At 56.7% G+C, this 14,003-nt stretch overlaps 1 protein-coding gene across 3 annotated transcripts in view; it reads right to left on the bottom strand.

Moving 5' to 3' along the window:
• Nucleotides 1-14,003, bottom strand: part of PXDN (peroxidasin) — a 65,018-nt gene that overhangs the window by 40,879 nt on the left and 10,136 nt on the right. For all 3 annotated transcript variants that reach the window (XR_447302.3, XM_007100168.3, XM_007100167.3), the window contains exons 2-3: nucleotides 2,375-2,446; nucleotides 1,344-1,415 (exon numbers count right to left, since the gene is read on the bottom strand). Coding sequence is in view for 2 of the 3 variants with exons in the window: in XM_007100168.3 (XP_007100230.1) it covers nucleotides 1,344-1,415; nucleotides 2,375-2,446 (144 nt within the window). In the remaining variant the exon portion in view is untranslated. The remainder of the gene's footprint in view (nucleotides 1-1,343; nucleotides 1,416-2,374; nucleotides 2,447-14,003) is intronic.

The raw sequence follows: 14,003 nt of genomic DNA on the forward strand, positions 1-14,003 counted from the left end.
AACAGGAGGAGGCCCGCATACCTCAAAAAAAAAAAAAAAAAAAAAAAAAAAGTATTATTTTTAAAAACTGCCTTAAGTGAAAAATGAAGTATCCCTAACTACTAGGGTAAATGATAAGTTGCTCTTAAGTAATTCAAACCGAAAAAATAAAAAATAAAGTAAAATTTTTTTTATAAAAACAGTAAACACGCACACATGCACTGCAAATACTGGCTATCGGTTAAAGGACTCTGCTTCTAAGAAATCTAGGCTTTCTTCTGGAGCTTACACAGCACTTAAAATCAAAAACCAAAACAAAACGTAAGTAAATAAATGAAAACTCAAGAATAATTAGAAGACCTTTCCCGCATTTGAAAATTGAGCAACAAGGCTTAGTGTGAACAGTGCTAATGAAAAATTAATATACTGCGTCAAAAGTGATGGAGAAAAGTGTATAGACACGACACTTTCAGATTCTTTGTGGAGGAAGATGTATTTAATAAAGAGTTAATGTTATCTCTTGCTCATAACCACTGTCTCACCTAAACTCAACAGGACTTGGAGACATCCAGGTTCACTTAAGCCACACGTTTCCCCCAAAATCACTGATACCAATCCCTCATTAAAATGGCTCTAGCTGAACAGTCCTAAAATTAAGAGTAATTTCCTCAAAGCACATGATACTTACTTCTAATCTGTTAGAACCAGCAATGTATTCAGTGTTTTGTTAAAGTTTCCAACTTCAACATAAGTGCCTGTGAAGGTATTGAACCAGGCGAGGTCATTTTCTAACTGCAAAAGTGACTTCAACAAGCAGATGTTTTAAATGCTAATAAACTCATTAATTCAAGTCAATTGTTAAAGGTAGAATAAAATTCAACTACATAAAAATACGAGGTGAAATCACTTGGCGGAAGATGGGGAAAATTAGCAGGGGTTAGTGACATTCCAGAGGGATCCGTCATTCCCATCTCACATCTCGCCCACCCCTGAAAGCTCAGATCCCACAAAATATGTCAGCTGTTCACACTGGTGGATGAACATAACTTATCACCTTCCATCTCAAGAAGCGTCACTATCACCCAAGAATGATTTTCAGAGGCTATAGTCTTTAATTTTATTCAACCAATTTTACTTAAGACTTAGCAGAGAAACACTAGAAATCACATAAGGTAGCTCTTTATACTGATGACAACTCATTTTAAAAGTCCCAACCAAAATTTCACTCACCTTTCGAAAATAAAACCTCTTTTTCACAGGAATGTATTTACAATAATTCATGAACAGTACAAAATTTAGCTCAGTGAGTAAACAGTCCGAATACAGGTAACAGACTCTGGTGTAAAGAACTGGTCATGACTTACAGGTATTTTAGATTCTCCAAGTCTTCAAATGACCCACCAGGTATACTCTTGATCTGATTATTGTTGAGAAGCCTGTGAAAGAAAGTCTCAGTAAGAATTTAAAAAACAACACGCCTGAATTGTGTTATGATGAAGCCACAGACCTAATACCGACATTCGCTAAATGCAAATTGACACAATCAAGGGCACTGCTGGTGCTGGATGCTCCCAGCTGCAAGTTTTCTCAGGGAGCTGGTCCGTACCAGCGCACACGGCTGCAGCTCTGCATACAGCGGAGAGGCAATCCCCTCTCTCCTGCACAAAGACGTGTCTCTTTATCCTGCCGTCTCTTCCATTTCCCCTCCAGCCCGCTGGGAGGCCCTCGCGGAGGTGCAGGGTGTCCCGGAGGTGGATGTCTCACCATGGAGCTTTCCTTTTCACAGGGAGGGAGCTGGGGGCCGAGCCACCCATGTCCCCCCCCCACAAGGCTTACAGGGCAGTGGTGAACGTTCCTGACCCCCAGGCCCTGCACAGAACAGTCACCTCCTGGGGCAGAAGGGCCAGAACCCGTCTCCGCCCACGGCATTCAGTACAGCCCATGGCAGCCTGGAGTTGGGGTCTAAACCCTGGGACACAGCTGGACAGCACCCCAACCCCAGCAGGGCCCGTACTAGCTCAGGAGGAGGGCCGTCCCCTCGACCCTGCAGTGGGAGACGTGACCAGCGCAGGCCTGGATCATACCCAGAGGACGGACAGGTTCACAGAGGTCAGACGAGACACGTGGGGGACAAAGGCCACGACGGCCGCCAAGCCTGGGACCCAGTCCTGGCACCTTAACGTGCAAATCCCTCTGTCAGGCTCCACGGCAACCTCTCAGCCATGCCCACCCATGGTGGGCCATGGGGTAGACGTCCCACAGCGTTCGGGACCTACCCCCAGCGGAAAGGTGTGATGATTTCTCAGACCCCAGCTTCGGGCTGTACCCGCAGGGAAAGGTGTGATAATTTTGATATCTCTTTTCTACCGGCTCCCAGTGCAATGTTTGGACTTACAATGTGTTCAAGTTTCTCAGCCCCCTGAAGGCCCCTGGCTGGATCTCTCTGATTCTGTTAAAGCGAAGATCCCTGTGAAGAGACAAGATACGCATTTACGGAGAGAAATCTGCGATTGTCACTAGTTGTGTGTCATCTTTAAATATTCAGTTTCCAAGCAGCAGTAAGGCATTTAAGAAACTAAACCTCCCTGTTCATCCCTTGGATGAATCAACCCTGGGCCAAAGCTAACAAATGCATGAATATTTGTCTGAATGACAGGTGGACGCTCTCACCTTACAAAGTTTGTTTCAACAATAATCATGGGGAGGTAACAGGCTCCTTGGTCACCCATCCGTCCATCTCCGCCAGCCCACGGGAACGCTCAAGCCTCAGCGTTAAGACAGCAAACACAGGGCGGATTTGCAGGGCCTCACGAAGGGAGCCACCCCCGGAGCAGGCGTGGAAACGCTGGGGTTCCCTCCGCTAACCTCTGAGCTGGAGCTCACTCCCCCAGGAAGGACGGTTAGCCCGAACGCTCAGAGCCACAAAGCTCGTTCAGCGCGGGAGCTGGACCACCAAGGCTATTTCACGTGTGCCTCTTAGCACGGTAAATAAAATTAAATGCACAAGTAGAAGAGTGGACGGAGGGAGGGCCTGAGCAGCTCAGGAGAGACCAGAGCCTGAGGCGGAAGCCGGCCCAGCAGCAGGAGACGCGCGGACACGGGGCGGGCTCGGGCCGGGGCCCGGAGGGCAGGGACAGAGGCCTGCTGAGATGCCCGCTCCCACCCTCCCCCAGCTTGAATTAAAATCGATCAGTCGAACAAGTATGAAAGTCACGGACAACTAAACACAAAGACCCCTTTCTTGACCAAAGAGTCTTAGAAAACTTAAAATTCCTTCCTCACGGGCTGAACCCCTTCCATCACAGCCCAGCAGGGATCAGGACGGGCTGAACTGTGTCCCCACCAATTCACACGTTGAAGCCGGACTCCCAGGGCCTCAGCATGTGGTCTTATTTGGGGACAGAGTCCTTCTAGAGGTGACCAAGTTCCAGTGAGGTCGCAGGGGTGGCCCTGGTCCAAGACAGCTGGTGTCCTTGTAAAAAGGGGAGATTTGGAGACAGGCACACGGGGGAAGGCCAAGGACCACGGCAAACGTCCAGAGCCGGGCGGCGGGTGGGCGCGGAGGAACGGCCTGGCTCAGAATCCCCCTCGCGGCCACAGAAGGAACCAGCCCTGCCGGCTGACCTTGGATGTCCAGCCTCTGGGACTCTGGGAGAACAGACTCCTGTCCTGTGGGTGGTGTTTCGATAGGACGGCCACAGGAAACTCCCACGGGTCTCCTGGGGCAGCACTGGTCCAGGTCACGAATGGACAGCTCTCTTATGATATTTACTGAGCCCTCTCAGTGTTCATAAGCTTTTCAGGAATCTGATTATGTTGACCCGATTCAACAGCTGTCACTGATGACAGAACTGGTTTGAGTTTGCGGTGGAGGCTTCTCGGAAAGCGTCTGCCTGAGTGGCTGAAAACACCCGCGTCTGCGCCGGACAGCCAGGGCAATGCACTGCCTTCGGGCACTTGCTTCCTCGCTCCGGGTCAAGTCCTCGGGACCCAGGCAAACGGTCAGCACCTGACCCTCGCCCGGGTTCACTCTCCTCGGAGACCCCGCTGCCCACCAGCGTGCTCCCCCAGGACGCCTCCTCCCCTGCACAGACAGGCTTGTTTTCTGATAAAGAGTAGCTTACGTGCACATTCAGACCAGAGCGCGCGGCCCCCTTAGGCGGGGGAGCTGGGAAGCGGAGGGCAGGTGGGGGCAGCGCCCCTGGGGACCCTAACGCCCCCTGCAGTTCCTGCTCTCTTCTCGACTTCAGAGGGCTACGGTGGCCCCGTCAGCGTCTGGTCTGTCCCCCAAAGCTTAACCCTGGTCCTTCAAGCCCCCCTCATGCCCTGATCCTAACGCACCGCCAGGCCCGTGCACTTTCCCCAGACAAGGCGCAACAGCAAGTCTGCCTCCTTCTCTTCCTCCACCACCAATGCTCGGCCGGGCCCGGCCGTGTCTGCAAACCCGACCTCACTCGTGGACTGGACACCGTCCCTGACTGCGCGGCCCGCCGCCGCCATCGCTGTAACACAACTCCCGACCGGGATCGCGGCGGCCTTTCCCGCGGGCCCCGTCCACCCCTCCTAATGCTTCAGGCCCATGGGCAGCCTGCATGGGGGACTCAGGTCCCCCGACCAGGGATGCAGTCTGCAGGCCTCTAAGCGGACCGTGCAGAGGGGCACCTGTGCCCAGCCCGCTGCCAGCACGGGCAGCCACGTGCGCCTCCACGTGGCCCACACGGTGCATCACAGCAAGCTTGAACGTTCGTTTCCATTTTCTGCAGCACATAAACGGTTCCTGAGCGTTATCGCTAATAAGTAATGAGCTGTTAAACAAGGTGCGTCTGGAGGCCACATCCCTGCCCCCTCACAGCTTCCCCTCCTCCCCGGTCGCTCTTCGGGGTTACTCTACCTCACCCCTCCACTGTTTCCTTTTGAAATTCTAAGCAAACAGAACGCGTGTCTATTTCCCTCCCTTTCTTGCACAAAGGGCAGCTCACTGTGAACACGCTTTGCCTCCCGGGATAAACTGCTGAGCTTCCCGCAGCCGTGCGTGGACACGCCCGCACCTCCCTCCGGGCAGCGACCGCGGCCTGGGCCTGGGCCACCTGCGAGGGCCGCTCCGAGCCGTCAGGGGCAGCGCCCGGGACTGGCTCTCTGGACCCATCAATTCACACTGTCGCTGAGGTATTCACGGAATCGATTCCTAGAAAGGCACGGCTGGGCCGAAGGATACACAGGCGTCGTGACAGCTGACATCTCTGAGCTTGCTAAGTGCCCATCACTTCCATAAACACACGAGGTCCACACACGCCACACGCTGTGGGAGCCCAGCCTCAGAATCTGCCAACGTCGCACGGGGGCGGCTGACCTGCGGGAACCAGACCCGGGCACTGCCTTTCATCCTCTGCTCCCAGCAGGACGCCGAGCAGCGAGGGCTCCAGGAGGCTGGACACCGGGGACAAAGCGGCCCAAGGGCAACTGCACCGTCCAGACAAGGCGGGCAGGACCCCCCAGAGCCCAGGGGCTGGGGCAGCCTGCGAGCAGGAGAAGGTTAAGGGCAGGCTGTGCACAGCGGCAGGGAGGGACAGAGGCGGCGGGGGAGGCCCCAGGCTGAGAGGCGTAGCCACTGCTGGCAGGAGGGGCCTGCAGGAGTAAAGTGACAGCAGGCGGTCCGGTGAGGGCCCAGCGGCAGGTACACACGCCACGCTTCCCATGCTCACCTCCGCCTGCCTGAGCACCCGGAGCCCTCGCCAACCACATCCCGAAGGGCCGACTCGGGTGCGTCCGTCATAAGCACGGCGCCCGAGCACGGGGTCCCCCAGGCCGGGTCTGAGCCGCGCAGAGGTCAGTGGGACCGGACCTCACCCTACCTATTCCTGCCAGCCAGCTAGGAAGGCGAGGCCCGACGCCCCTCTTTCCGGGCACACCCCAGAGCAGTGTCTGCAGGCAGCAGCCTTGAAGGCTGGGTAATGCCACCTCCGGTCACCCTAATACTTGCCCGCCGCTCCCCCTAAAAGGGTGACCTCCCCAAGGTCAGTGCTTCTCTCCTCCAAGGGACGTGCGGGCTCAGGAACCAATGCCCTTGTCTTGACCCCCGGGCCCCGGGAAGGAGAGAGAGGCCTGAACGTCACCCCCTCGATGGGAGCTGTGTCTCCAGGCAGGAAAGTGATGGGCCGGGCGTCTCTGGCATCACCCGCTTCGCTGCAGAGTTGGGTTCAACTACGCTCGTGACACTTAACCACAGGCCTCACTTTTAGCCTCCCCCCCAAATCTAGTACGGATGCTGCTGATTTTAAAAATATAATTTAACTCAGGGCTTCCCTGGTGCCTCAGTGGCTGAGAATCCGCCTGCCGACGCAGGAGACACGGGGTCGAGCCCCGGTCCGGGAAGATCCCACGTGCCGCGGAGCAACTAAGCCCGTGCGCCACAACTACTGAGCCTGCGCACCACAACTACTGAGCCTGCGTGCCGCAACTAGTGAAGCCCGTGCTCCGCAACAAGAGAAGCCACCGCAGTGAGCAGCCCGCGCACCGCAACGAAGAGTAGCCCCCGCTCGCCGCAACTAGAGAAAGCCCGCGCGCAGCAGCGAAGACCCAACGCAGACAAAATAAATAAAATAAATTTTAAAATATACGTGTGTGTGTGTATATATATATAATTTAACTCAATTCAGTATTTACTGAGTAGCTTTGAAAAAACAGGGGTCACGGCTGGAAATCACAGAATGTTGATACACTATGATACCTGTATTTGTATTGGTTTTCATCTCTTCCTCCTTCCACAAAAGATTTGAGCAGCATGCAAGAGTACCCATAAAACAATAGAAGAAATGGCTAAAGGAATGAGGGGGAAAGGAAACAGGCCAAGTGGAGAAGCAGATGCTGGCAGCAGGATGCAGGTCTGGCTCAGAGCATCCCAGCCGCCAGTGCAGAGACAGCCTGATCGCGCACAAGATCATCAGCTCCGAAGAGCCCTCGGCACGCTGCCCGGGGAAGCGAAGCCTTACCGATGCTGAGACACAGGCAAAGCTTCTCACGAGCGTCCTCACAAACACTGGGCACGTAGGTGTACCTCCCGAGCACAGGTCTCGTGACTGGCTCCGCGTGGGTGCTCCCCGCTCCCCGTACGCAAAGGCAGGACTCCAGCGTGTGGTTCGGGCAAAGCAGTTATAGAACTTCATCCTGCCCATCCAAGCGCATCCTTCCGGCCTCCGAGGCCTCCCTGGACCCTGATTTCTAGCAAGGACTCACTAATCCTCCCAGGAGTGTGTCACCTACAGGTGTCACAGGCACCCACTCTCCTTCTTCACTCAAATTACTGAAACTAAAAAAAACAAAACAGGGACTTCCCTGGTGGTCCAGCGGTTAAGAATCCGCCTTCCAACGCAGGGGACGCGGGTTCGATCCATGATGGGGGAACTAAGATCCCACGTGCCGCGGGGCAACTAAGCCCGTGCGCCACAACTACTGAGCCCGCGTGCCACAGCTAGAGAGAAGCCCGCACACCGCAACTAAGACCCGATGCAGCCAAATAAATATAAAAAATTAATTAGTTAAAAACCAAAACAAAAACCCCAAAACAGAAATGTAGGTCAGCAAAGGAAAAAGCAGCGTCTGACGGTGAAGAGCACGTGGGTCCTGGTCAGAGGTTGGGGAGAGGCCACACGGGGCCAGGTATTCTGGACGAGGGACGGTGACAGAACCTGCACTTGCACCCATGCCAGGGGGACAGCCTTGCTCCAGCGGGACCCAGGGCCTGGACACGCCGTCTCTGCATGTGCAGGGCGCTCTCGGACACCAGATGGTCCAGCGTCCACTGCAACAATGTGACAGCCCGTCCCTCCCGAGGGCCCAGGGTGACCACGCGTCCTGGCTGCCTGTGAGGCCCCAGGACACAACCCTCAGCCCCCACCTATTAAAAACCGCTTCACTTTCAGGAGTGGAGCCGTCAGGGACCAGAAAGTCCTGGCCGCCCAGGTTCCGCCCCTCATCCTTCTTGCCGTGGCACGAGGTGACCCACAGGCGACCTGAAGGGACGAGCTCAGAAGAGTCACAGAGGTCAGCGGCTGACCCGCCACCGTGGCAAAAGGCCAGGTTGCTGGGTCTGCTTTTTCCTCCCCCAGTGTTGTGTACGTCTGTAAAACACAGAAAACGTTACGTCGTGCGATGTGGCAACAAAGCCCAGTTGCCAGGAAAGCGCCTGTATTTATCGGTGACAGAGTGGCCCTCATGCGGTCAGTTGTGCAGACGGCACTCCGAGCCTGGCTTCTTTGGATGACGTCCAGGGCACCAGAGAACACGCGGGCCCTCCCCCACACGGGAGCCTCAGGGCGCAGCAAGGGGGGCCCCGGCAGGATCGTGCCCCCCCGGACGGCTGGCGCGCCCATCGAGGGGAGCGGGCGTCGGGGTCTCCGCTGAGCATCACCTAGAGGACTTCCCTCTGGAGCCCTCCCAGGCGGTGGGTAACGTGCAGGCCCCTGGGTGACCACGGGGTGAGCCCTTTATTCTCCAGCAACAGCTCTGAATTTCCTGCTGCGTCTGTCTGCTCTTCATCCCGAGCCTCAGATCCCAGAAAAAGGCCACAAGGACAGAGGAGGGACGTGGGCGCTTGCGACACAACTTGCTGAGTGTTTCATTTTTTTGCCGTCTCCCCTTCCAGGATGGAAGCACACGGAACCAGGGGCCCATCTCTTGGCTCGAGAGCATGGAACCTGCTTGGAGGGGCTCCCTCAGTGCTGCTGACGGACGGACCCAGGACGGGCCCTGAGCTGCCGCCGTCTCCGGGCCAACGGGTCCTCCTGCGCGGCCGCCTCCCACTCGTGGGGAGGGGGTACTAAAACACGGCTCGGGGGTCGGCAGCCCTTCACACGGGGCGGGGGACGCACTCCAAGGGGCAGCAGCGTCCAAACTATGCTGGGCCCTCAACCCGCCGCCCCAGCTCAGCGTCCTGAAGGCGGGACCTGAATTAGGTCAATTCTTCCACAACTTTCTGATCAACTCGGTAAAGTCTGGTTCACTGAGTCATGGGTATGAATAAAGAGAAAACGGGAAGGCAAAAAAAAGCCTTTGTTTTCTCCTGATAGAGAATTTTTAAAACACTGAATGGTTCAAAGCCCAGGACAGAAAACTACTTCAGAAGAAAACGGACTTTGGGAAATAAACCAAGGTATTGATTCATTCAAAGGAAGCACACATGGAAAAGCGTTTACTCCGGTTTTGGTTTTAGGTTTCGTACAGCTAAAAAGAGAAGCGAGGAAGAGCTTAGAGTGTTTTGGCAACTGGGAGTGAGAAGTGAGCTCCCACCTCGGAGAGGACCCTGGTTTCCACCTGATGGCCTGCGCAGACCACGGGACAGCCAACGTGTCCGTCACCCTGAAAACATCACTGCTCCTGACAACCGAGGGCAGTTATGTGCTGGAGGGGGGGGCTCTGGAGACAGCCCTCAGCAAAAAGCATTCCAGGATGCACGGGCCCTGCGACCTCTCCCGCCCGCCAGGAGTCAGCGGGGAGGACGCTGCTCGTTTGAGGACCAGCCGGTTCATCGCCTTGCCACTGCACTCGGACCGTTGGGTCATTTGTTAAGAACCTCCTTGGTGTCACCATCGCCGGGCCCCCAGGGAGCACTTGAGGGGCCCAACTGCAGCCCAGATCCCATCCCTCCCCTCCCAGAACCGGGGACGGTCCAGAGGAAGGCGCACCTGGCTGTGCTCCGAGACCGGCCACGTGGGCCCAGGCAGTGCCCCCTGTCCCCTAAAAGGCCGGGCAGAAAGATGGTGGGATTTCGGGCCCACGCGGTCTCCATGGCAACCCCGCCACTCGGTTGTCACGGCTACGCAGCCGAGGGCGGTGCCAAAGCAAGGGACCTGCTCTGATCACGCACAGCTGCGATCACGCACTGAGGTTTGAAACTCAAAAAACTACGACACCAGGAAGCACTACTCTTCTGTTTTCAACTATTTAAGAGTGTAAAACGCAGAGTTCACAGGACAGCAAAAGCAGGCGCTGGCCGCTCCCGGCCTCGGCCCCGGGTCTGGACGAGGGTGCGGTGAGGCAGGTGTCTGCCCACTGTCCCGGCAGACTGACTGCTCCTGGGCTTCCGTGTCAGAAGCATGGTTCCGGGCCACGTGCAAATGTAAAGCCCTCCCCCCACACAAATGAACAAAATGTATCTGCTGGTTCACACTCTGCAGGCTGTGTCCTCTGGGAAAAATGCCCAAACTTCTCCCATAGCTGTTTAAAAAATGAAATCAGTGTTTTTCTTGCTTTCCAGACCAAAAAATGGCCACAACTGTGTACCAAAGGCTTCTCTCTCCCAAGGCCCTTTCACTGCATCCCAGGAAGCCCCCGTGCAGGGGGTGAAGCCGAGGACAGCAGTGCAATTAGGGGAAAAGGCCCCCCTCAGTCTCTCAAGCTAACGAGGAGCCGAAACAACAGCCTGGACGAGCGTGAAATCAAATCCGTTCCGTCCGGCGCAGCGCGTCAGTGAAAACACAGCGGCCTGTCGCCCTTCTAATGAGCAACAGCCCGGGAAGCGGTGCACACGCCAGCAGAACCGGGCCCGGGCGCGGGCAACGGAGCTCCTGCTTCCGCTGGAGAACAGGAGCAGGTGCAGCTGAGCGCGGCCCCGCGCCGGAGGAACACGGCACGGCGTGGGCGGGGCCTCCGCGACACCGCAGCTCCCCTGTCCCCCGCAAGGGGTCTCGGGGTCTCTGCCGAGCCCGTGGAAGCCCCAGGGGCTGCGGGGCTGAAGACACGGGCCTGGGCCCCGGTCTCGCCCTGAGCAGCCACCGCGAGCCTTGCGCCAGTCCAAGGGGCCCCGAAAGACTTCCGTCCAGGTCTCACGTGGGACACGGGAGGAATCCGTGCACGTGTGCCCAGACACACCTCGTCCAGGCCAGGACACCCCGAGAGCTGCTCTGCGTAGGTGGATGAGCCTCCGAGTCGGGCACCGGCAGGTCCAGATTCAAATCCCTGCTCTGCGCTCCCTGGCTGTGCAATCCCGGACAAATGCCTCGACTTCTCTGATCCTTCCTCGGTTCGCTCATCTGCAGGGTAAGGGGATGATGTCCCCGCCTCTCCTGTGAGGACCACGTGAACCGAGACCAGCGAAGCAGGAAACGGGCCGGGGACAGGACCAGAGCGGCAGCGGTGGCGACGGGCGGGGGGGGCAGGCACAGGTCACAGGTGGGCCGAGCGCGCGGCAGCCCCGGAAAGGGACAGGCCACCTCCCGCTGGCGTGCGCGGCGAGCCTTCATCTCACACTCAGAGGAGAGGTTCAGAGAAGGGAGTTAGCCGGCCTGAAACCCCACAGCCCACCTGGGCAGCCGACGGGGGGTGCCGGGGCCTCATCCTCCGCGCCCAAAGCGCGTCCCCGAGGCCCCCTTCCCCAGGTACAGTCCCACCAGCCCCCATCAGTGTGACCGGAAGATGTCAGAGCAGCACCCAGCAAGCCCCAGTTTCCAGCTGGTGAAGATGCAGGTGCGGCTGCAAAGACTTGTGTGATTTCAGCAGAGCATTTCTCCGGGGCGCCAAAGCCACCCCAAGTCCATGTCTAGAAACCCGGCCGCGTGAGGCTTCCCTCCCGCCAGCCACATCCCCCACAGCAGGTCTCTACCCAGCGAGGAGTCCACAGCGCGTTCCCAGGTCCGACGCCCCCGATCGGCACAAACGCTTTCAGCCCCGGCAGGTGGATCCAACCAGTCTCAGCGGCTTTCCTGACTGGTGACCACAGCAGCAAGAACAAGGGATGCCGTACACCACAGGGAAGAGTCCACGGCCAGCTCCGGAGACTCGCCTCATCTACCTGATGGTGGAGCTGCTGACATGGGCAAGTCCTATTTACGGCGGAGTCTCATGCGGAAGGAATCACGGAATTAGACAGCCGCCCGGCTGGACGGGCAGGTCGGGAACCACCGGAAGAGGTGCCACAGCACCCGCTGAAGGGCCTGGTCCCTCCCTGGCTCCGCACGCGCTCAAGGCACCATCCACGCGCACTGACCCCGACCCCGCGCCCTGCAGGCCTGGTCGGACTGAAAGGACGGGCACCGGTGGCCAAGCATTTCCACAGCTGCCACCGGCCGCCCGGTCCTGGCTCCGCCCCTGGCCTGCCACCTGCCGGGCACAGACGTCAGCCCACAGCCGTGCTGTGGCCTCACCTGGAAACCAGACGCTCAGTGAGTCAGGACGGAGACCATGTGCCTGGAAGACGGCCACCTCGGGGTGAGCGGGGAGAGGCACACAGGGACCCGCTGACACCACCCCTGGGTCACCAACGTGATCTGGGCACAGAGGAAAGCTCACAGACGGAGAGGCAGATGGGACAGGTGCGGGGAGGGGCAGGGTGCACACAGGCACACAGGTATTCTCCCCGTGGAGGGCCAGGAGATCAGTGATACAGAAGTAAGTCCACAGACGCCCTGGGAAGAGGCAAGGTTTCTACGCCCCAAGGGTTACGGGATGCAGGATAGAAAGTATTTTTCTTTTCCTTACTGTGTTAAAAAATCTTAAATGAACGATCACGCTTATATAATAGCACAAAACTAAAAGATGGGTTTTTTCCTTTCCTTGTTAAATGTAATTTTAAACAAAGTAATCAAGTTTTGGGCTCAAGCAATGAAAACATTCAACAACTCGCAGCCTCGAATAGGAACAGAGGCGCCACACCCACTGGCTCTTCTCTGAGAGTCTCTCTCACGGGCCAGAGGTGCCTTCACAGGCGTCCAGCTATCCAGGTGTCCGCGCTCCAGCCACCCCCCCGCCCCACCTCTGCCCTCTCTGCTTCCTTGGAGCTCTGAGCCTCTAACGGGCTTTTATGGCTGCCCTGGACCCTCACTGCGCAGCCTGCCAGCCTCAGCTCCACTGCTGGCTGTTTATTCCCTTAGTATTTTCTAGTTCCTGTTCCCCAGAGAGACATCTGTCTGAGCTAAGCCTGGTCACAAGTAACCGGCCAGCACGTGGACTGACTGTCTTTGATCTGGTGTCCACCTGGATCCACCCAGCTATGGCTGAGAGGACCAGGGTCACGCGACACTGGACATGGACCGGCATCAGCCAGGGTTCCCTGGAGAAACAGAGCCAACAGGACACGTGCGCGCGCGCGCGTCGGGGGGGCAGTGCGCACGCACAGAGAGAGACTGACGTTGGTTCTGTTAAGGAAAGACTTATTGTGGAGGCCGGCAGGTCCACGATTTGCAGGTGAGCCTGCAGGACGGATCCCCAGGGAAGGGCCGCCGTCGGATCCCGGGGCCGTCCTGCTTGTCTTCTCCTAAGTCCTTCCACCGATGGGATGAGGCGGCCCACCTGTGCTGTGGCGGGCCATCTGCTTACTTACTGACTTACGTGCTCATCTCCTCTAAAAACACCTCCACAGAAACCTCTAGAATAACGTTTGACCAAATATCTGGGCACAGTGTCCCAGCCAAGTTGACACAGAAAACTAACCATCGCAGACACCCAGGCGTGCTGAGATGTACCCTACTTGTTACAACAAATATTATAATTTACACAGTTGAACGGGCTGAGTTTGTTCTTACAGAGACAGACAGAGCTTACTCTTTGAGTTCAGCAAAATAAACGGATAAATCATGTTATCCCACGGGGCGCTCGTTCAAGACTTAGCCAGCTGGCAAGCGGACAGTCACAGAACCCAGCAGAAACCAAGCCCAGGAAGTGGATTGCAGGCTCTACCAAACAGATTGATTTTTGCCTGTTGCTTTTCTAACAGCCTCAAATTAGACTGCGTTGTAGTTACCACCACGGAGGAAATGGATCAAAAACAGAATCAACAAATACTGATACCAAATAGTTACCCTCCACCAAGACGCTCCGGATGCATCTAACCTAGGAGGCTTCCTACATACACACATCTTGCGTTTTTAGGAAGACGGGGCGTGCAAGCCAAGCTAATTACTGAATGAGAACACATTTCTAGGGCGTAAGTGATATCGTTTCATCAACCAGGACAAAAGAAGTGTGGGGCAGGGCTTCCCTGGTGGCGCAGTGGTTGCGCGTCCGCCTGCCGATGCAGGGGAACCGGGTTCGCG

Source organism: Physeter macrocephalus, chromosome 12, assembly GCF_002837175.3.
Source record: "Physeter macrocephalus isolate SW-GA chromosome 12, ASM283717v5, whole genome shotgun sequence".
NCBI classification, from domain to species: domain Eukaryota; kingdom Metazoa; phylum Chordata; class Mammalia; order Artiodactyla; family Physeteridae; genus Physeter; species Physeter macrocephalus.